This window comes from Siphateles boraxobius, unplaced genomic scaffold (genome assembly GCF_051911475.1).
Source record: "Siphateles boraxobius isolate OS27281-9 unplaced genomic scaffold, OSU_SipBor_1 13, whole genome shotgun sequence".
Classification (NCBI taxonomy): domain Eukaryota; kingdom Metazoa; phylum Chordata; class Actinopteri; order Cypriniformes; family Leuciscidae; genus Siphateles; species Siphateles boraxobius.
In genome coordinates, this window is record NW_027508733.1 from 16230105 (window position 1) to 16253520 (window position 23416).

The following is a 23416-nucleotide window of genomic DNA, read 5'->3' on the forward strand; positions in this document are numbered from 1 at the left end:
GTTTATTCTGCGGCCAGATGCACCAGATCCCTTAAAGGAAGAAAAACCTTAGAATAATACCCTTACAATTATTAAGGGTTTCCTTAACTTTCGGATCAGCAACAAACACATTACGCCAAATCCGTCAGTGTGGAAAGTGGGAAATTGTGTTCGAGTGTTTCTAGAGCTGTTTGTTCAATAATACATTCAATAAAAGATGCATTATTTATGGGAGCTAAAAGAAAACAAAACATCTGCCAGCAAAAGGTTTTGGTTATCGACAAGTGCATAAAACTTTTTTTAAATGGCACGATAATATAATTCTTATCAGATTTGCTCATAAATATAATAGTCATCAGTTAATAAATATATATATTTTAAAGGGATGTAAGAATAAAAAGTAAATATTTATTTGTTCGTTTAATAATATGTTGTAACGTTCATTTTTGTTTCCGTTTCATTTTCCTGAGGTACGTCCCAATTCGTGTACTTCTGCACTATTCTATGACATTTTTAAGTATAGATAGTGCGAGTAGTGGGTTCACACTGAAAATTCCAAAAATAAAAAGTGCACTTTAAAAACTAGGATGATGCACTAAATTAACAACGAAGTGTGGAATGTTGGACAATTCATACACTCGAATCGACTATTACACACTGGTACATGTAAATTGCACAGCGGGTGGGAGGGGCTATCAGATTCCAATGTTGAATGAAAAATAACCTTAAAAAATTCACACACTACACAGATGAGAACATAGTGCGAAAGTACATAGAGTGTGTGCATAGTGTACTGTATACTGTGTCATTTGGGATGCAACTCTCGAGTTTTAGTCTTTAACTCTTCGTTTCTAGAAAGTTCTCGTTTGTTGTCATGGCAACTCATTGAAAGATTGATTTGTTTCACCTGTTCCTTGCTTGGCCTTTTGTTTCTCTCTACATATAGCCCTCAGTTTCAGTTGATCTTGGACCGTTCTCATCTTTGTTTACATTGACGTTTTAGCTGATTGTTATACTCCAGCGTTCTTATATTCTTCTGTGGTCTTGAGTATTTTTGTTTTGTCAGAATTATTAATAAATGTGACTGCTGTGATTAGATCCTGCCTCTACTCTCTTCACAGCATACATGACATACATTCAATAAAAGATGATTATTTAAGAACAGCTGCCTGTTCGTGGATGTTAAAAACTAAAAGTTTTGGTTATTGATAAGTGCATAAAATTTACAAAAAAAGACAATATAATGCTTATCAGCTTTGCTCATAAATAAATAAACATCAGTTAATAAATATTTTTATATTTAAAAAAGTAAACAAATAAAACAAATAAACACCACGCACAATTAAAACACTAATAAATTGTTCATTTTTTATGAATTATTTATTTTTATATATTCTGTTATCAATGTAATTTTTGTTTAAACTTTTGTTATTTTGATGTGCCTTTTTGTTTTTCTAAAATTAAGTTAAACTAAATGAAAATGTTGCTTTGGAAACTAGCTGAAATAAAATAAGCTTAAGTTTCTTAAATATAATATATATATTATAACAGTTAATGTTTACTTTATTTTGAAATAGCAAAACATTTTTTCTATGGGTTTAGTTAATTATTATAACCCGGTCAGTAATTGGCTATGTTTTGTTCTCTCCCTTAAATATAGCTATTGAAATAAAAAAAATCTGTAACTACATCCATCCCATCAGCCACTGTGACTCCTTTGAGATTCTGACATATCCGTCCCGCTGAATGTCTGCCTAATTAAGTGACTGACCCTGTCTGCACCAAACAGAACTCTGTGTGTCCTGCCATCGATCCGGGACCCCTCAGCAGCGTTGACTAACTGACCCTGTCTGACCCAGAACATTGACTGACAGAACTGGAGTAAATTAGATTCTCACCTGCTTAAATCAGGCACAGGTTAAGAGATAGAATGACAGACAGACAAAAGAGTGAAATATAAAGAGAGCTGTTCCGTTTCTAGATACCAGATGCAACAATACCAAGTCTATAAGAAACACAGGGGTACAAAAAGTATATATATACACTGATGAGCCAAAACATTATGACCATCTGCCTAATATGCTGTTGGTCCTCTGCATGCTGCCAAAACAGCACCTACCCGCCGCGGCATGGACTCTACAAGAGCACTGAAGTTGTCCTGTGGTTTCTGACGCCGAGGCGTTAGCAGCAGTTCCTTCAAGTCCTGTAGGTTACGAAGTGGACCAAATTTGTTTGTCCAGCACATCCCACAGATGCTCAATTGGATTGAGATCTGGGGAATTTGGAGGCCAGGGCAACAACTCTTCATCAAGTTCCTCAAACCATTCTTGAACAATGGGTGCCTCTCAATACTCAAATTGATGCTTCCTTGTTTCCTCAAGCCTGTGACCCGGAAACCGATTGAACTCAGCCATCTTGAAGGACATCCCAATTCTCTAATTGCACCGCGAGGAGGCGAGGAATGAGGAGCGAGGAAGCTTCATGTGGAGTCATGAGCGAGGACACACAGGTGTATCCTTTCACTCGCATCCTAAAGGGGGGCGGGGCTGAGACACAGGGAATGGAACCGAGGAAAGGAAACAAGGATGCACAAATAAGACATGAGAAGCACCCAATGTGTGCAGTGTGGCAAGGTGCAGTATCCTGCTGAAAGAGGTCCAACAGGGAACACCATTGTCATGAAGGGGTGTACCTGGTCTGCAACAACTTTAGGTAAGTGGCACGTGTCAAATTTACGTCCACATGGATGGCCGGACCCAGTGCATTCTGGTGCCATCACCTCCCAGGTAAACGGCGCACACGCACATGGCCGTCCACGTGATGTAAAAGAAAATAGGACTCAACGGACCAGGCAACCTTTTTCCACATATCCATTCCCGATGCTCACATGCCCGTTGTAGGCGCTTTCGACACATTCCCCCATAACCATCATTAAAATTTTGTGTGGCTTGTTCCACAGTAGGCCTTCTGTTGGTTTAGACCAGACAGGATAGCCTTCATTGATATCCAATGAGTCTTGGGCGCCCAACACCATGTCCCTGGTTTGTGGTTTGTCCCTACTGGGACACTGTTGCTAAATTCTCACCACTGCTGACCGGGAACAACACACAAGTCTTGCCGTTTCAGAGATGCTCTGACCCAATTGCCTTGCCATAACAATTTCGCCCTAGTCAAAGTCGCTCAGATATTTATTCCTGCCCATATCTCCTGCATTCAACATGTTGATTCCGGGAACTGATTGTTTGTTTACCATCTAATCTACAAGTAGGTTTTTGAGTGGATTAAAACATGATTAATAATTTTTTTTTTTTTAGAAAGCAAACATATTATTTCAGTACTTAAGCATCATAAACTATGTATTGATTCTTACAAAATTCTTTGTTTATTAAGCTAATCAATTTTCAATTTTAACTGGTCAACTGGAATTAAATATTAGTTCATTAATATTTATGAAAAATAATGTGGCTAAATTATTGAGATTATTGAATATTGTAAGAATTACCTATTTTTTTAAACTTGTTTTTATTATTATTATTTATTTAGATTTATTTAATTATTTGATGCATGAAAATATTTACGGGTCAAAAATGTTGAATAATTGTGTTTTTATATGCTCAACAAGGCTGCATTTCTTAATCATACACACAGTAAAAGCAGTAATATTGTGAAATATTATTACAATTTAAAATAACTGTATTGAATATATTTAAAAAAATAAGCCATGGTGAGCAGAAGATCATTCTGTCAAATAGATAGAAAAATCATAATTACTCCAAACTTTTGAACACCAGTGCTTATGTACATGTTACGTGAATGTATCTATATATATATATATATATATATATATATATGTATGTGTTTGAGATTTGTCTTAACATTTCATTTAATTATCCGTATATTTATGTTATATAAGTGCCATTCATTTCTAACGTGCAAGTTCATATCTTGTTTTGCCTGATTTGATGTAGGCCTATATTGATACACTTTGTAATAAAGAAAATAACAGAATTGGACATCAAGATGAAAAAATTGGTTATTAGCAAAAAAACAAACAAAAGGCATATATTCACATATATAACAGAAAGCTAACTGACCGTCCATCCATTGATAGGGCAAAACAGACACCCTCTCTCTGGAAGGGCATCAGCTTTTCCTGCAGTTTCTGTGGAAGGAGTTGAAGTGCATCCTTGCCATGTATGGAAACCCCATCTGAACCTCTTTTGACTTGACTTTTCATTGTTTTCATTCTCTGTATATTACAAATGCATGCAGTCAGATTCATACAATTAAATGAGATGCATTGTGGTTTGTAGTTTGCTAAATTACACACATTAAGAAAACAAAACAAATACATCATAATAGAATACTGCAGCATTACCTTTTCACACTCACCATGAGACGATCATTTCTGAATTCCTACTCTGCCATGATTTGACATTTCGCGGCAATACAGTAAGATGCGTCACAAAAAACGCTGTGCGTCATATCCGCGCGACGAGTGGCAATTTGCTGGAAATGAAAGTATATATATCTGTAGTGAAAATAATGTTCTTTTTTGTTTTTTTGCTGAAAATGTTTGCCATTTAAGACATTTTACTGCCAACTAACGCTTAATTGAGTTTGTCTGGCAACTTCAAATGTGTTTATTTAAGAAGTTAAGGTGCCTCGAAGTTCTACTATTTTTTTATACAGTCAAAAGAGCATTTTTAATCAAATTTAGTAAGTTTTAAGAGTAAATGTCACTCACTGAGTTTCTTTCACCCTTCTGTGGATCTTAGAAATGTGAACAAAACCTAGAGCGGAGAACAGTAGAAACATAGCAGTACTTCCGGGACGTGATTACTGATCACCGATTGGTTAAACCCGTGTCACGTGACATAACGATTCATAGGAAAAGTTTAAACTTTCAATAAATTCTATAAGAAAAATAACATATTTACTATTATTAATGTTTAGTTTATGAATTATGACATAATGAAATCTTATTCTCCTTTATATTAAAGTAAACAATAATATTACATTATTAAAGTGTTTATAATAAAGATAATAGTAAAAATAAAAAGAAAGATTTAAGATTTAACTGCAAATATTCAAAATATATTTGCTTAAATTATAATATTAAAGTGTCCAATGTATATATAATAAACTTGTTTTAGTAATTTCTTTACTTTCCATATTATTTGCATGTTTTTTTATTTAAAAAACTATTATTTTTGTTTTTTAATTAATGTGAAATTGAATTAAATTTTAGCTCCTACGTTGCTTTGAATCTTATTGTGTACTTATTATTTAAATAAATATACTAATTAAATAAATGCATCTTAAATCGTTTTTCTTTTATAATTAGACTAATTATTTTTTATTTAATTTTTTTACAATATTTTTTTTTATCAATCTTTGAATTATTGCAAACCTTTACTACATCTCAACTTAAAGTGGCTATAAACATATTGCATTTTTTTATATATAATAATTTATAATTTAGGATAAAAAATATAGATTTATTTCTCATTCAGTTGAATTCTTGAGCCACTCTGCGCCCTCTTTCGGTATATTCCTGCTACTTCGCCTATTGAAATTATATTTTCCCTTCTAGATGTTTGAATATTGTGTCTTCAATGCCGCTGACAGACCGACAGCTTTGACTTCAGCCTTTAGCAGCCATTAGACTCATTATTTCTCTTCATTCCTTCAAATATTTATTTGTCTATCCATCTTACAGGTAAGCTTCAAGCATATTACCTTCCTTAACCCTTTAATATCAAGATTTTCGGTGTTATTCCTGTGAATTTTAATGATCTGGAAAAGCTGTATGTGTGTTTAAACTCATTTAGCTTTACCATGTGTGCTAACACACCACAGTGTTTTAGTCTCATATGAATGATTTCAAAGCAAATATCCGCCTCAGATGACTGACAATGTGTCGTTTTCGTGTCAAAGAGTGTTTTATAAACAGCCTGTGTGTTTTGCTCCTCATATATTTGAAGTAAATGTGATAAATGATCTTGTATCTCAAGGGCCAAGGAGAGATCAGGCACATGAAGAGTAAATAAACATGCAGGTTTATAAATTACAGATATGTACATGCTTTGATATGCTTTATTATTATTTCATGATAAAGTAGTGCTGATATGTTTTTGTAGCTTTAGGGTTGATCTTTGTATGTTTATGAAGCTCCAGGCTTCATTCATAAGGGCCTTTGCAGGTTATTAAACCACCAGGAGGAGATGTCAAGACAATAAGTGTTTTTGTTATTAATTTTTTAATACATTTTATTAAATGTTATTTTTTTTACGACTTACACTTATCTAACCTGTTAATTTACACTGTTTTTGTACTCCGATTTAGTTTTTTTTGTCTGTTCAGATTTCAAACATACAATTTTTTTTCTGTACATTTTCACCCCCTGCGCTTTTCTTGCATATTTTTCCAAAAATTGCTGTAGATATTTTTTTGTAGTGCACTCATCTTGCTGGAAAAGGAAATTCGAGCATGTTGCATACAACAGTGTGCTTAGTTGTGTATTTCATGCTTTTAGGCAAATGTAGTAGATGATCCTGGTATTCAATGCATACAAAAAAATTGCATACTATGCACAGTATACATACTGCCATGGTAGTACAATGCTATTTGAAATGTTTTGAAACCTAATTTCAATATTGGCTCTTCAATTTTAACACTTAAAAAAAAGCAAGCTAATCAGTAGGCCTATAGATTTAAATATAAATAAATAACTAAATAAAGAGATACTAATTATTGGTATAGGGCGAAATTTCTAGATTGTTGCGTGCCAAATTCACATCTACTATTTAAATGTTAGAAGTCGCTGAATAAATGAATAATTGTAAATATTTCTTTATAGTAAAATGTCTGATTTTGGGCTGCTTTCTCTCATCCACATTTCTTAGTCTTTGTTTTTATTTAGGGGGTTTGGTGTCACTTAGTAAACGGCCTACTTTGTCATATTAGGCGTCAAATCTAGTGAGCTCCCTTTCTAGACAGCTTTTATTTGGTGTCATAAGTAGTGAGTTTCTTTCCTAGACTACATTTTTGCACATCAACCCTAGCTGTGTAGCTGCTTACCTGCTTTTTTATTTTATTTTTCAGTGCTAAATTTTATTGAATAATTGTAAATATTTTTTTTAGGAAAAAGTGTCTGGTTTTGGGCTGCTTTCTCTCATCCACATTTGATCTGTTTGCAGTTAATTTAGCTTTTTTTTTATCTTAAATCCTTGGCTTGAAATCAATGTTAGTTTGGTTAGTCACCAGATGCTTTTTGATCCTTGCATATTCTGATTAGGGCTGCAAGATATTGGAAAAAACTGGCATTGCGCTATTTTGATTTTCATATATATATATATATATATATATATATATATATATATATATATATATATATATATATATATATATATATATATATTTGCGACATGAAAACAGTTTCACCAGATGCCTTGAATAGCTCTATTTTGACAGAATGAATTGATGATTCGGGTGATATTGTAGGGGAGTGAATCTGCATAGAAAATAAACAAATTACAAGCATCAGATGAATACAATAGAGCAAAGGTACAAATGAAATAAACAGTGCTTTAGGTTTTTCAGGTAAGTCTAACAGTAGTATTTAGGTACAGAAATTGAATAATCAAATGTAAAATAACACTGTATATGTCTCGACTGTATAAATTTAATTAAATTAATCTTTTGTCAAAGCTACAAAAGAGATTTCTTCTTTGTATTTTGTTGTTTGATTAACGTTAATGACAGACATTAGCAGGTTTATTAGGCTACTGTCACTTTAAGGCTGAATGCACGGATCCAATATAATGATACGCATCCGTTTTCTTTCTCAATTGTGTACGTTCTCGAAAGCCATAAGCGGCTGTATTTACGAGGAAACACACAGAGACTGGTATTTTAACTTTGCAAGTATGTGTCCGTTCACGCTCAACCAGAGGTAGAAGAGAACTGAATTCGGAGTTCACGTAATGTTACGAAATTAGTTCTCTTTCTTGCGCTCAATTTTACTTAAAATCACTCAAATGTTTAAACTGACAAAACCTAAAACCAATACAAATAATATATCACTCTATGATGGTTAAACTTCGAAAATTGCCTGGTCTTACATATCACAGATAAACTATGATCGTCTTGACATCGCACATCCTGTGATGTGACATATCGCGGATGTGCACATCGCAATATCGATGCTAAAACAATTTATCGTGCAGCCCTAATTCATATGAATCACAGTGACAACGCAAGGTCACATCAGTGATATCACAGATATTATAATCTGCATTTTGCATTTCAAATCCAGATCTTTGACCATATTCCAGCAGCCAAACAATATATCCCGTATCTGGTACATGAACTTTATTTTTCTTGTAAAGCGCTGACATGATGCATAGTCTTGCGCTGGGGTTCTTTTTGACCTTGCGATTGTTCAGCTGTTATTTTATTTATATATATTTTTAAACACTCATGCAGTGTATTGTTAGGCGTCCTGGTTTCCTGTGCCGCCGGCCTGTTTCTGTCACGCTGAATATTAATGTTCGTGCGCGGAGGCGCTGCGGTAAGGAATGATCCACGAGCTCCTGTTCGTACAAGCTCATCTGCATCACCACAGGAGAATTCTCACCTGCGCGCCCCTCACCCCCCTTTCACCTGAGCATCACTTCATTCTGCAGCACCGCATTCATTAAAGACAATGAGATGACTTTAATTTAATGACTTTTTACCTAGTAGGTACTAGGTGGACTGCCATTTGTGTTAAGAAATTAAACTAGTGCTGTGAAATGCAGTTGAACTGGTGTCCAAAGGAGATCAATATCGATTTGTTAAATTTTTCTGTCATTGTGAACATTACCTGTTCACCATATGTGCCCTGTTCACCCATTAAGTTCTGTGAATTTAAAGCCGGCCATTTGTGTTGAGGAGTATCCACTGTATCCTTACTGTTTACATACATTGATATGTAGTTGAATGGTGTCCAAAAGACGCCATAATCCCTTTTAAAAATCCCTAAGTTTTTAGCATAATATTATAACCTGTTCACCTAAAAAGTAGTGTGGATGTAGAGCCAGACTTTAATGAGAGTACAGTGAAATACAATTAAATTGGGTCCAAAAGAGTTAAAAAATAAATAGATAATATAATAAATAGAATTGTATCTGTTATACCTGTGCATCTTGTGCACTCAAAAAGTACTTCGAATCTTTCTGCCAGTTTTTTTTTTTGTGTGTGGAGTGAAGAGTTATATGCTGTTATATACAGTTGAATTGTTCCAGAATAGGCCATACTCACCAGGTTTTTAGCAAACGCCAGTTATTGTTTTGAATGTTACCTTTTCACCCTGTGCGCCCTGTTCACCCAAAAAGTAGTGTGAATGAAGAGCCAGACTTTGTTAATGAGAGTACAATGATATAAAGTTGAATTGGTGCCCAAAAGAGCCTATAATCACCTTGTTAATGAGAGTAGAGTGTTTTATATAGTTAAATTGATGGCTAAAATCAACTTGATACATTTTTTGGCGAAATATTAGCCTAGTTTTTACCCGTTCACCCAATAAGTACTGTGACTCTAGAGCAGGACCACTTTATGTTTTTCGGGTAAGATTTCTTATCGCCTTGAGAGGGTCTTGCATCCATATTTCCACAAAACTCTCGTCGACTAATTTTTCTCTGAAGCATCCAGGTCTCAGAGCTGTCCAGAGGTGTCAACTAGACCAGAGAAATGACCGTTGTGACCGGTCACCTTTAAATGTCAACACGTTTTCTCATTCTGTTCTTACATGGCTGGAAAAGCCAGTGGACAGCAGACCTTCTCTCTTCCCTACGTATTAACGAGAATAATGGCTAGTTTGGTGAATTATGGCGCTGTGGTATTTTGGGGCGCTACAGAGTTATTGACCTGTTCTATCTTTCGGTAATCAGTGTGGAGCTGGACATTTCTCCCTAATGAGATAATATCTGATACAAATTACCACTGTGCTACCTCTCGCTGTCTCCACTGCTTCAGTAATCCATATCTTTTTCATTTATTCTTGTTGTTTTGCATAGGTAACGTTTTTTTTAGTTGTGGGTCAAGATAGCCCAGAAGTACAATGCTAACTGCCCCTGACCCCAACATGCTTATTAGAAGTTGTCTGCAAATCCCGATCCTTATCCTGAGGCTATTCCCACCGTTCTTGCAGACACCACCGTCAGGGGGAAAGCAGAATAAACGCGGCTGTCACATTTCCTCCGCAGGCTAACGGCATCTTGGGCTACAATTAGCCAGCAGTGCCAGTCCTCCCCCCTCTGGTCTTTTGTTATGCAAATGAGACGCATGTAATGCGGCGTTTAGCTGGAATTTTTGCAGATTTTCTCTTTCACTGAAAGGAGCCGCTTGGTGAATGGGGAGTTTTACTTTAACTTGACTGGCTTTGTGCAACTGTCAGTTTGACTTTTATTCCTTTTTTTTTACACACGAAAACGGCGGTACTTGTTGTCAAAGTCAGTCACCATCATGTCAAGATTATGATTGTTTGTTAATTTTTAGTGTTGTCTGGATATATTGTTTTGTCTGGAAGCATGTTTGGTTTGAATTGTCTTTCTAGACTGTGGTCAGCATCAAGCCTAGTGAGCTACCTACCTTGATGACATTCTGAGCATCGAACATTCTGACCTTCCTTCCTAGACAGAGTTTTTGAGCATTAAACAAGAAAGCAGAGGTGGCTTTTTTGTCAACTCCCTACCTAGACAGCATTTTTAGACCTCAAACCTAGTGACCCGCCTAGCTAGATAACATTTCTGGCATTAACCCAGTAAGTACCTCAGTAAGCTTCCCATCTAGAAAGATACTTGGGGAACTGCCTAAGTGGACTGAAATTTGGGCATGAATCCTAGTTACATTTTGGGGGGTAAAACCTCCTGACCTCCCCATATAGACAGCATTTTTGAGTGTCAAAGCTTGAAAATTGCCTTAGTTAGCTCCCTTTCTAGACAGAATTTTTGAGGATCAAACCGAGTGAGCTCCCAATCTAGACAGCATTTTTGGCTATCCAAGCTAGTGAGTCCCCTACATAAATAGCATTTATGGGCATTTTACCTAGTTATCTCCCTATTTAGACAGCATTTTTGGACATCAAACCTAGCGTGCTCCCTGTCTAGATAGCAATTTCGGTGTCATACCCAATAAGCTGGCTACAGATAGAAATGTGGGCATCAAACCTAAGACCGCATGTTTGGGCATAGACTGCATTTTGTTGGTTTTGTCTGAAAATCGTTTAGTCTGAAAGCTTGTTTGTTTGGCTGTAGTTAACCTTTCGTTCATATTCAACGCCATTTTTTTTACCTGCCCTTTGTTTTTGGGGCGACTTTTCAACAGTAACACGTAAATCGTTTTCCGTGACCCACTTTTCTCCACGACCTCACGTCCCTGTGTCAGTCAGCAATGGAAAGAGTGCTTGCTTGTTAAACCGGGGTGTCTACCTAACCACCAGGTATTATTTTTTTCCGCAAAAATGTGCACGCAAATGTGCATTTGAGGCACAAGGGGACATCACTTTAAGTAGGGCGTGTGTGTGCGACTGCGGCACTGAGTTCGATGAGTATCTTACATGCACCCTTTGCAACCGAATAAGGTAGATTTGCAGTGCTGGCGTGCTCCTACCCTGACAGACTGTCCCACAGTGGCACTTCGCCACAGTTGGTCGTGTGTGTGTGTGTGTGTGTCTTCGCCGTCTGCCTCTCTCTCCGGTCCACAGGGGCCCTCTGATTGGCTCTCGAGGGTGGAGCCCTGCTTAGCGCTGACATACTGCACCCAGCCCTCAGGGCGTTCTGATTGGCCAGGGGAGGGGTGACATCACAAAGGCCAGCTGTTGATTTGGCGGAGAGTGTGTGTGTGTGAGAGAGAGAGAGGAGAATCAGGAAGGATTGCGGCAGCGATGGCTTTGGGCAGGTACGCGAACGCTCCACGCTCAGACGGAGGAGTGCAGAGCTGCACTGAGCGCGCTCCGTTTGATGCCACTCTGTCTGCTATGGAAACTAATGATGTGAGCCGAGCAGCGGATCATGAACGACAGGCAGGTGTGTGTGAAGTCTTGAACATGTTGATTTGCATGCTGGTGGTTTTTTTTTTCTTGCTCTTTTTAATTGAGGTGAACGTAAAAATATATACGTAAAGTAGTAAAAAAAAAAACTCTTGAAATTTCCTACGTATATTTTTTACAATGAAGGAATTTAATTTAAATGGAAAACATTGCAACATTTGAGCTTGTTCTTCAAATAAATATTTGCAAAAGTGATCAAATAATCTAGATTAGTTTTTAGTGCTAATTCCATATTAATTCTAAACCTTGGTTAAATTCATTGTGACTAAATTTGCATGTCAGCAAATTGCAGTCTCTGCTCGTGTGTGTGTGCGCACTTTGTAATGACATTCTTGTAATTGCTCTATTTTATAATTTAAAAAAGCGCCTGAGGCGGCTATCAGCAGAAAGCTGGGTGTTTGTGACGGTGTAAATTACAGCCGAAGGCAGCCCGGCTAATATCGTTAATGTGGCGAATCGTGTAAATGAACTGATGAGGAGAGGAGAGGAGAAGAATAGCTCGACTGTGACAGCGGCCACACACTGAGAACACGGATTGTGACGGGAGGAGGAAAAAAGAGGGAAAACCATTAGCAATGCTTTTATCCAGAAATATGGGCCATTTGCATATTAGTCTAAAACAGGGGTGAAGTGAAATATGTGTAGCCTGGAGCCCGGCACGGTGGTGCACTTCTTTTGTCAGGAGGGTAAGTCCTCGTTGCTTCCTGAAATATGGTGATTAATAATTGATAATGGGAAATTACGGATGGGCTTTATTATCTTGGACAACAAGGTTAAAGCGAGATGATGTTGCATCCATTTTTGTGAAAAGTTGTGGTTGTGTTTGTCTTTATTTATTTTACTTTGCATGTGTTAGTCTGCTTTTTTTGTCTTTTTTTTTTGTGTGGTTCGTTGAGACAAAATTAAAAAATAAACGTAAGTAGTATTTGTGGGCTGATGTTTTAGTTTCGTCTAAATAAAGTCTGTGTGTCCGTCCCAGATTTAGTGACATTATGACGGTCTCAAAACTCAGTAAACTACCTTGGAAGCATTTTTGGGCATTGTACTTTGTGAGCTTCCTACTTAAATGCCAAAAAAAGCTTATTAACTGTTTGCCTAGATGGCATTTGTGCATCACAATTAGTGCAGTTGCTTCTTAGACAGCATTTTTGGGCATGAAACCTTGTGAACTACCTTGTCGGATGCATTTTTTAAGTATCAAACCTACTGAGCTGCCTACTTTGACTGCATTTTCAGGCATCAAAAGCTGTTTGCCTAGACAGCATTTGTGAGCATCATACTTTGAGCATAATTTTTTGTCTGCTAAATACATGAATATAAATGTAAACCCTTATTTAACGCCTACCCAGAGAGCATTTCTGGCCATCAAATTTAGTGAGCTGGTTTCCTTGATACATTTTATGGCATTATACCAATTGAGCCACCTACCAAGACGGCATTTTCAGGCATCAAAAGCTTATTAACTGTTTGCCTAGACAGCAATTGCGTCCTTCCTAGACAGCATTTTTTGTCATTATTCCTTGTGAGCTGCCTTTCTAGATGCATTTAGAGCATTATATACCCTTTGTGCTGCCCAAGTAGCAGTTTTGAGCATCATTTTCCTCATGCTAATGCATAAATGTGAATGTAAAACCTTGTTATACACCTACACAGACCGCATTTTTGATCATCAAATCTAGTGAGCTGGATGCATTTTAGGTCATTATATCTATTGAGTCGCCTACCTAGACTGCATTTGCAAGCATCAAACGCTTATATGCCTAGACAGCAATTGTGGGCATCATACTTAGTGCGCTACCTTCCTAGACAGCAGTTTTGGGCATTGTATCAAGTGAGCTTCCTACCTACACAGCATGTTTCGGCATCAAACCAAGTTAGCAAGCTGTCTACCTAGATGGCCTTACTTACCTAGACAATATTGTTGTGCACTACCTTTCTAGACAGCCATTTTGGGAATTGTACCCCTACTAAATGGCGATTCGGGGCATGAGATCTAGTTAGCCGCCTTTCTAGAAATCTTACCTCGACAACAGTACCAAGAGAGCTGTCTAAGACGACAATTTTTTTTAGCATCTTATATTGAAAATTATGTAAGGTGCCTATCTAGACAGCAGTATTTGAGTATTTTACCTTTTGAGACCTTGACTGTTTTTTGAAGGGGCTTGTACCTAGTGAGCTGCCTAGCTAGAATGCATTTATGGGCAATCTCAGATATAATATCCAGTACATTACCAATCTAGACAAAATTTTTAGTCATCATACTTAGCAAAGATAGCTTTTTTTTGGGCAACATACGTTATTCTTGAGCATCAATCGACTGGAAACACACCAATTATACCCAAAAATGCTGTCTAGGTAGTCAGCTGTGTAGTTTTTGAGAGACAGTCGGTGCATTTGTTTGTTTCTGCGGTGGTTGGTTTTTCTCTCTTTTTTTTATCCTCCATCATCAAACTCGGACATCTGTACTGTCAAGTTTGTGAAAATATGCAGCCGCCGATATCCGTGGGGAGTCTTTTCTCTCTAGTGATGCTTGGTAGAACTTATTGAATATGGAGTGAAAACTGTTGTGCGTGCAGGAGGGGAGGGTAGTTGCGGTGGAGGGCGTATTTTGAAATGCAGATTTGGATATTTCACTTCACCTCGACATAAACGCTGTGTTCAGAGGAAAAGATACGGTAGCGCTGAGATTAGCCCGCAGCAAGAGAGATGCTTGGATATTTATGAACAGCGCTCGTGTAATTCCTGCCCAACAGTAGGTGTTTCAATCCATGTGTGGGAGGAAAAGCGCTCTCATAAGTCATAATTGTCCTTGAAAGCGTCAGTTGCTGCGCAATTGTGCCGCCCTTTGTCCCTGCGCCTCAGATTGGTCTGTTCTGAGCCTAAAGAAGATAAAGAGACCCTTTATTCACTCCTACTTCCTGCGGTGATATGGGATAATGCCAGTGACCTGTGCGCAAACACTCACGAAAAAGTCATGGCATGGTCTCGGATAATTTTGAGGGACCGTCTGGCTGTTATCTTGAGTGGTCAAACACACCTGTTCTTGTCATCGCCACCTGCGCTACTGTCAAATCGCGCGTGATGCTAATCGCTTGAATTTTGATCAGTGTGCGTGTTTCGTGGTTTGATGGTTTCGGTAACTTGAATCTCTAGCAAGACTCTACCTTGGTCAAATTTGTACAGTGTATTTGGACCCAGTTCTTTGTGGGATTACTGAGGCAGGTTAGGCCTGTTTGACCTCGAGATATATGGTGGGTCACAACTTGGCACAGCTTTCTAGATTGGCGGTGGCAGGATAGACGAGGGCGGAGGCGGAGGCTGGGTGTTTTTGGGTCATTAATGCCCAGGTGAACACTGGCACTTATGTTCAGTTCATTCAGACACAAGCTTGAATGAATGAATCCTACTGTCGGGAAGGCGTTACTTTAACGTCATAGGATTATTATGAAACAACTTATTAATATTTATTATTTTCTTAACTTGTCAGAACACCAAGTAGTTTGAATGAACTAAACATTCATTAGTAGGATTGGTATTTGGTCATCTTTATTGAGTTGGCACCAGGGTTGTTGTCGAAATAAAGCTGAAATAAAGAAAAAAATACTAGGGATCGTTCACCCAAAATAGATTTTTGGGTGAACTATCCCTTAAGTTTTGTGAACGAAACCTATATTGAAAGGTTACGTTACACTGTGACCTATTAAATATTCATATATTTCTTGACATCAACTATGATGTTATCGGTTTACAGTATTATCATAATTTTTTATGATAGTTATTCATAATGTGTTTTTTTCTTTCTTGTGTTAGTGTTGCTTAAATACTACCGATGCTAATCGTTCATCATAGTAGTGCCAAAACATTTTTTTTTTTTAGAGTTGGTACTACTAAAGATTTGTCATAGTAGGGTGCGTTGAATCAACGATACTAATCATTCATCACAATAGGATTCCTAATTGTGCTACTTGTATTCAGTTGGTACTACAAATTCTTCATTGTTGGATTTGCAATTACTCCAGTCTAATTAAGTTGGTATTATCGGTAGGTACTAATTGTTTGTCATAGTAGGATTCGTAATTTCACCACTTGTGTTGAGTTTGAAGTACTGATCATTTCAGCAGTCATATTGTTCGTAATAGTAGGATTTCTAATTTCGCAACTCTTGTTGAGGTGATACCAATCGTTATTGTTTGTGACACTAGGATTTGTAATAAATTTGGTTTGTTTTTAAATACGCCTTGACAAGTACTGTACCAAATGTCACTTGCTTTTTCTTATTTATAAGTCTCTTTTTTTTTTTGACTAGCAAGATTTCTCAGTTCGAAGATGAATAGGGCTTATCTCAATTTATCTCCATCTGTTAATTAAAGTGATTGCACTACATGGGAAGGTTAAAGATGAAACATCACAAGACCTATGCGTGAGCTATATTGACTGAGTGAAAAAAACAACTATTTTTATATATCAACAGATATATACTTTTAAATTGAGTATGGAGCCGTATTTATCGGCTTAGAATTCCTTTTAGCTGGTTGAAATGCTTAAAATGCGTATAAGGTTAAGCGTTAAACGTGACTTCCTCTCAGTGTATTTTAATGTCCCTGCTTCTCTGCGGCACAGACTGTTCTCCATATTCATGTCACCACCCTGACACTTTTTTAAAAGCGCTGCAGTGCTTCTGCTCCCGAAAGACCTTTTATACTTTCCATCAAACAACCCACACACAAGTTCAGTTCTCCCTCACGGATGCTACTGTATCCATGCATCCCTGACCTCTTGACCTCGCTGTATTTGACCCCCTGACCTCTGTCCTTGTGTGTGTGACAGGTGTCCGAGGGTGATGCGGAGCGTGTGCATGAGCCGTGGCTTGGCGACCCGACCCGAGCGCTGGTGACGGGGGTCATGGGACTGCTGCTGCCCCCTGTCCGTCTCTCAGTCCGCCCCTCTGCCTCCGGAGGCCCCAGGGTCCTACGCTCCCTAAGGTTCCTGCCCAGTCCTGAAAACAGCACAGCCGGTAAACACCAACATTCGTACCGATGTCGTTTGTGCGAATACATTTACTTTTAAACAAATAAAAATAATTTGTCAAAATATTACTTTTGACGCAAAAGGTGAATAGAAGTACCCCGTTCTCTTTCACGTTCCTAGATTTCAAGAGTTATGTAACTTGCGGAACTCATAGTTATAGACTACGTTAATGCATGTTGGTTTTTTTAAACTTCGAATAATTCCTTGGAATTTACTGAACGCCTTATTGTGCGTACAATCTTGTTTTTATTTGCAGCATATTAGTTATGGCGGCTAACTAGCGAAATTTGATATCCAAAAACTGTAAAGGCATTAACATTTGCGCAAATATTTCAAATCTAATCAACTATAATTAAAATGTAGACTTTCAAGAATTAACCTACAGTATTCTACAGTTTCTTTTTCAACTAGCCTGCACTGCTTGATTTCTTTTTTTTTTTTTTACGCAAGCTTTTCTAACAAATCAGATTTACGAACTGTTCAAAGTAAAAGGTTTTGTAGATGAATATGAATTAGTTTACGTAATTTCTCAATTCCAGATGTAATGTCAGCAGCTAATTCATATTTATGAGTTAATCTTTTGCCATATGTGGCGAAATTACGAATCCTACTATGGTAAAGTTTTTATGAATGCCTCATGAATATATTAATTTGTTTGTGATTGCATGTTACATAAGGCATGGCATTAATAAAGCTTATGATAATACATTTTATGAACTAATCCTTTTAGTTAAGTAACAAATTGAGTCCTACGGCAACTATCCAGAAAAATTTGGTATGACATTGAGCATGATTTAAGTTCGCAACCTCAAATTTATTCACATCAAATTAACTATAGCTGCAAATTTATCTATGAAAAAATGTACTTATGATTTTTAATTATCTATATTGACATTAACCTGCAGGCTTAACTGATTGACCGAAAGGCATATGATGAAAATTTGGCGCTAGTCAGCTGGCTAATTAACGAATACTACTATAGGAAATAAATATTAATTAGGTTACATGACTGCACATTCAAGGAAGGTTACAAAGCAGCTTCAGACATCATTAATATTCATAATGTGAGCCTATGGCACTGCAGAATTCGTAATTTCGCCCAACCTTTGTTACGTTTTTTACAAGTTTAACATCAATTTTGGAGCAAAGAACTAGTAATTTTAACATCACAAGTTGAAATCAACATAATTACGCTGTCAACGACATCACCATTGTGTCTGTTTATCTGACAGGTGGTGATTTTCGGCCTTGCGTCTGAAGATAATGTCTGAATCTTCTCTGGACACCAGAAGTTGTGACGTTATGAAGGTTCTGGAGAGTGACGGGCCGCACGTGGCCGAACCGTCCGCGACCCTCAACGACCCCCAACACACGCCCCAGAACAACGGCACACACGCCCAGGAGTGTGTGACAGACCAAAGTTCCGCACATCAAACTCAGGTAAACTTGTGCATTATGGGTAATATTATCCAAAGCCAACAGAAAATGAGATTGTAGCCTCTTTGCTGATGACTTATTATGGGATGTTAACGACCACTGAGTGGTATGCTGTTGCTGTGGTTTCCATTGTCTCTGCTTAAAGACAACAAGATGAGTAGAATCAGCCAATCGAATCCAAGCTGGCTTGTGATTGGCTAATGCCAGTAAAGAGAAGAAGGACAGTTAATCTGCACCTGAAATCCTGCTGGTTTATCTGCAAACCCTCAGGGTGTGTGCGTGTGCGTGTGTGTGTGTGTGTGTGTGTGTGTGTGTGTGTGTGTGTGTGTGTGTGTGTGTGTGTGTGTGTGTGTGTGTGTGTGTGTGTGTGTGTGTGTGTGTGTGTGTGTGTGTGACTTTGCCACCATCTGCTCTTGGTGCAATGAGAAAGGGCAGTGGCCAGGTGCATTGAAACACATGCTGATCTCAGCTCTATTCCTCGCATTGTTCATTTCTCTCTCCTTTCCTGCACAATTAGCTGCTTCACTGGTGCACACACTCCTTTAACGATATATTACCTGCAATATCTCAACTTTTTGACCTTCTGGATTTGCCATATATTTCCAGGACTGGGCGATACATTAATTATTTAATATATTTTAAAAAAAGAAAATAATTTATTTGATTTAGAAATCTAGAAAACATTATAAATGTCTTTACTGTCACTCTCGATCAATTTAATGCATCCATGCCGAATATTAATAATAATAAAAAAAATAGTGGTGACATTAGTAGTGTAAAAAAATAATGCTTTCAGCTCAATTGAATATAATGTTTAAGGTTTTTACATGATTGCAAAGGCAGTTTGGTTGAAATTAGGGTTCACAAAAACTACATAAATATATCCTAAAGTCTGAAAACAAAATATATTTTTTAATGTACATTTATATTATTATTTTAATTAAATCCACTATAGTTCACATATATATAATTTTTAGCATGTCATACTTTAACAAACAATTGTGTATTTTAAATATTTAATAACATGATCCAAATTTCCTCCTTTTTAACAACAGCTCGGCCAATCAGCACAGAGTATTAAACGGTCCAAGGTACGGTATGATCACAGCATGAGTTGGTTCGCTTTTTTTTCTTCTTCTTTTTTTGATTGATTGGTTGGTTGTTTTGTTTGCCTGCGCTCTGTGTGCCTTGTGAGAAAAAGAGAGAGAGAGAGTTCAGCAGTGCATTGTGGGAATAAAAGCCCCTGCTCGAGTCAGTAAAGAATAATAAATGTGCTTATAGAGGGGGGATGCTGCGTTTACCACTTTTGCAGCATGAACCAAAATGCCGGGGGTTTGTAAAAAGTGCCTCCTCTGGAGATTTTCCCACCTAGTGTCGAATTCTGCTCTGCTCTTGATGTCGGTTTATCCCTGCATTTTGAACAGCCGCTGTTTTTGTGATTTTCGTTGAGTTTGTGCATTAAAACTCTGTTCTGTTTGGTTGTTTTGACATTGCCTGCAAGAAATTGTCTCTTGTGTTTATTATTATTTCTAAAAATTATTTATACATTCGAGATTTTCAGACTTTCAGGGGTTTCAGGTGTGTTTATATAAGAGTTGGTTTTAATAAACATGCCTTTAATTAACACAGACCCCTCCCAGAGCTCTGAAAAGTCTCCTGAGACGTTGCAAAATGGTGCTTGTATATTTTTAGTCATGCGTTGTTGGACGTTTTTTTGCGAATGAGTGCCAGACGTTTTGGTAACCATGGTTACTCTCCTCCAGTCCAACGGCAAGTTAAAGTTAGTTCGCAGCTTGGCGGTGTGTGAGGAACCATCTCCACCTCTGCTCCAAGAACTGCCACAAGAACAGGTAAACGTGTGTGTGTGTATGTGTGTTCGAAATAGCATATGCCTTACCTTTTAGGTCATGTGACCTACTTTATTCACATACTATTTAAAATAAAAATAGCATGCCGTTCATAATACAAAGTATGAAGGCCCTTAGGGGACATTGTAATGGTAAAAAAAAAAGAGAATAAATTATATTTCAATGATTTTGCATTCGCTCACAAAACTTTTGTGATGAAATAATATGAGGTGGGAGGACAAACTATATTTCAGGGCTTTTGCGAGCGAACGCAACGTTTCTTGGGGGAACGGAAAGGTTTTTATGAGAAAATGCAAATGTTAATTTTCTCGGGGGAACACAAACTACATTTTTCTTGGGGGAATGCAATAGTATTGCAAAAGCGCATTTTTTCTCTGTGGAACATAATGGTTTTGCAAGAGAATGCAAAGTCTCTCTGGGAATGCTATAGTTTTGTGAGAAAATGCAAAATGTTTTGCGAGAAAACTCCAAAGTTTTGCAAGAGAAGGCCAATTTTCTCAGGGAAACGCTATAGTTTTGTGAGAGAATGCAAAGTTTCTCGCGGGAACGCAATAGTTTTGTGAGAGAATGCAAAATTTCTTAGGGAATGCAATTGTTTTGCGAGAAAACGCAAAAGTTTCGCATAAGGCAAAGTTTCTCAGGGAAACAATAGTTTTGTGAGAAAATGCAAAGTATCTCGGGGAACACAATAGTTTTGCAAGAGAATGCTAATATTTTAGCGAGAAAACGCAAATGTTTTGCAAGAGAAGGCACATTTTCTCGAAGAACGTAATAGTTTGGCGAGAATGCAAAGTTTCTCAGGAAACAAAATTGTTTTCCAAGACAACTAAAATTTTCTCGAGACAATGCACATTTTTTGCGAGAAATGCACATTTTAAGGGGGAGAGCATATGTTTTGCGAGAAAACAGTAGTTTTGCGAGACAACACAAAGTTTTTCTGGGGATGGCATTTGCGATAGAAGGCAAAAGCATTGAAATATAATTTTTTCTTTGATTTTACATCATTCCCCTTAGGGGCATCATTGGCAAAGCACATAGACTATGATCAAACCGATGTCCTTGCTCCAGTGCTTCCCACATCAATAACGCTGTCAAAACATCAACGCTGCTCTTAGTTATAAAGACGTTTTGCGCGAGTCGATCGCGTGTGTGCACGTTTTATAGAGCTGTGCGTTTATTAAAGGTGTGCGCGTCCCCAGCACAGGATTGCATTCATCCATCATCTATACCAAATACAATTTTCCTGTCTCAGCTGCCTAGCTCAGTGGATTGCTATAATTGCCTGTTCTTATCCAAACCCCATTTTTGTTCTATTTATTAGGTTAGTGTGCAGCTCAGAGCTGGTATTAGGAAGCCCAGAGCTCGCTTTAGGCGGTCAACACCATAAGCTCTTTGTATACAAGGCTGCAACTTTCTTTGTGTGTTGGTTATTTCATAGTTACTGATAGTGATCTGCAAAAAGTATGTATTTGGTAAAAAGGGTTATGTAATTCTGTCGCATATGGATACATCACAATTACTTTACTTTAGGTGCGTGTATATATATATATATATATATATATATATACACACACACACATACACACGTAGTATGTTTCTAGTAACAGGCACGACTTCATTTATTTATTTTCTAGATCTATTTACTCTTGAATCTATTTATAACACTTGAAATGATAAAAGAAATTATAATTGCATTGTATATATTCAACATATTTATTCATTTTTTAAAACTTTACTTTTAAGTTTTTCAAAAGTAATGCATATATTGTTTTTTTTATCATTATTGATGTCACATTTGAGATGTAAACCAAATACATTGCATGTTATATCATACTCATTGTTGGCTTGCATTTATTTTTATAAGCATGTCAACACTTGACCATATAATATTTCAGAGAAAAGTTATGCACAGTGAATACATTTGACAACCTTGCTTTTTAAAGACGTTTTTGTTAAGAAACCCAGCCGATCGTTTCGTTTTTATCTTTTTTTTAATCGGAAGTCATGCAGTGCAAGAGCAGGTGAGGACGAAAAGAACTCAAGGTCTTTGTGGACAAACCGTCTGAAAGATGAATAAATGTCCTTAATCAAGTTTACGTCCTTGAAAGAGTGAATGAGACTTCCTCCCCGAGGAAAGAGGGTCTCTATTCATAGACCTTTCTCATCTCTCTGTACCCCCCCCCACCCCCCACAACCTGCTCATTCACGATCTGTCCGTTTGTCTTCTCTTTCGCCATCCCTCGTTTTGCATGACATTTTTGTCCTCGTTGAGGTGGAGAAAAAAGGCAGAGACCGAAAAACAGTGCGTTTTATACGAACGATTTATAACGAACATAAAAGGACCCAAAAATGAAACCTGTCATCATTTACTATGTACAAAATCCAAACCATTTTAGAGCTTGACAGCCCTGGTTCCCATTTACTTTCATTATATGGAAAAGAGCAGCATGAACATTCAGCTAAACATCTCCTTTTGTACTCTGTAGAAAGAAAGTCAAAAGATTTGGGATCACGAAAGGGTGAATAAATGATGAAAGAATTATAATTTTAGGGTGAACTATCTCTTTAAAGCCACTGCTGTTCATTTGGCTGGCTCTTTCTCTCGCTCTCTTTTTGAAATAAAGCCGAGTTTTAGCATCAGAGTGAAGGATCATGGTGGGATCGAGTCCAAAGCTCACAGAAGGGCAGAATGATCTCATAACCTCCACAATCCTTCGTCTTTCTCCTCAGGGGAGTTTGTAAATCCCATTCATAAAATATAAATTCATGTGCAGTAGAACAGGCCAAAATACCCTCTAAACCCAAAAGCTGCGCACCTGAATGGAATATATTTACTATAATCAACATGCACTTCTTGTACTATCACTATCAAAAGTTTTTAACTGTTATAGGGTCAATTTAATACAGTTTACCATAACATAATAGAATGAACAATAAGCATCATTTATGAGAAAAATGAAATTCTGTTTAAATAGCTAATGAAGTGGCGGGAATAGGCCTGGCCTAAAAA

At 37.3% G+C, this 23416-nt stretch overlaps 2 protein-coding genes across 25 annotated transcripts in view; one reads left to right on the forward strand and one right to left on the reverse strand.

The window, feature by feature from the left end:
* Positions 1-4782, reverse strand: part of zranb3 (zinc finger, RAN-binding domain containing 3) — a 63062-nt gene extending 58280 nt beyond the window's left edge. The window contains exons 1-3 of one of the 4 annotated variants that reach the window (XM_077226138.1): positions 4727-4782; positions 4358-4488; positions 4074-4228 (exon numbers count right to left, since the gene is read on the reverse strand). In XM_077226138.1, the coding sequence (XP_077082253.1) occupies positions 4074-4225 (152 nt within the window). In that variant the 5' untranslated portion in view covers positions 4226-4228; positions 4358-4488; positions 4727-4782. The remainder of the gene's footprint in view (positions 1-4073; positions 4229-4357; positions 4489-4726) is intronic. The other 3 variants (XM_077226140.1, XM_077226136.1, XM_077226137.1) reach the window with 3 other exon arrangements.
* A 764-nt stretch (positions 4783-5546) lies between these two features.
* r3hdm1 (R3H domain containing 1) overlaps positions 5547-23416 on the forward strand; it is a 41831-nt gene continuing 23961 nt past the window's right edge. For 6 of the 21 annotated variants that reach the window (XM_077226142.1, XM_077226145.1, XM_077226144.1 and 3 more), the window contains exons 1-5: positions 5578-5701; positions 16901-17087; positions 18334-18541; positions 19594-19629; positions 20302-20388. In XM_077226142.1, the coding sequence (XP_077082257.1) occupies positions 18365-18541; positions 19594-19629; positions 20302-20388 (300 nt within the window). In that variant the 5' untranslated portion in view covers positions 5578-5701; positions 16901-17087; positions 18334-18364. Of the gene's footprint in view, positions 5702-11688; positions 12051-16900; positions 17088-18333; positions 18542-19593; positions 19630-20301; positions 20389-23416 lie in introns of those variants that run through there. The other 15 variants (XM_077226143.1, XM_077226152.1, XM_077226156.1 and 12 more) reach the window with 8 other exon arrangements.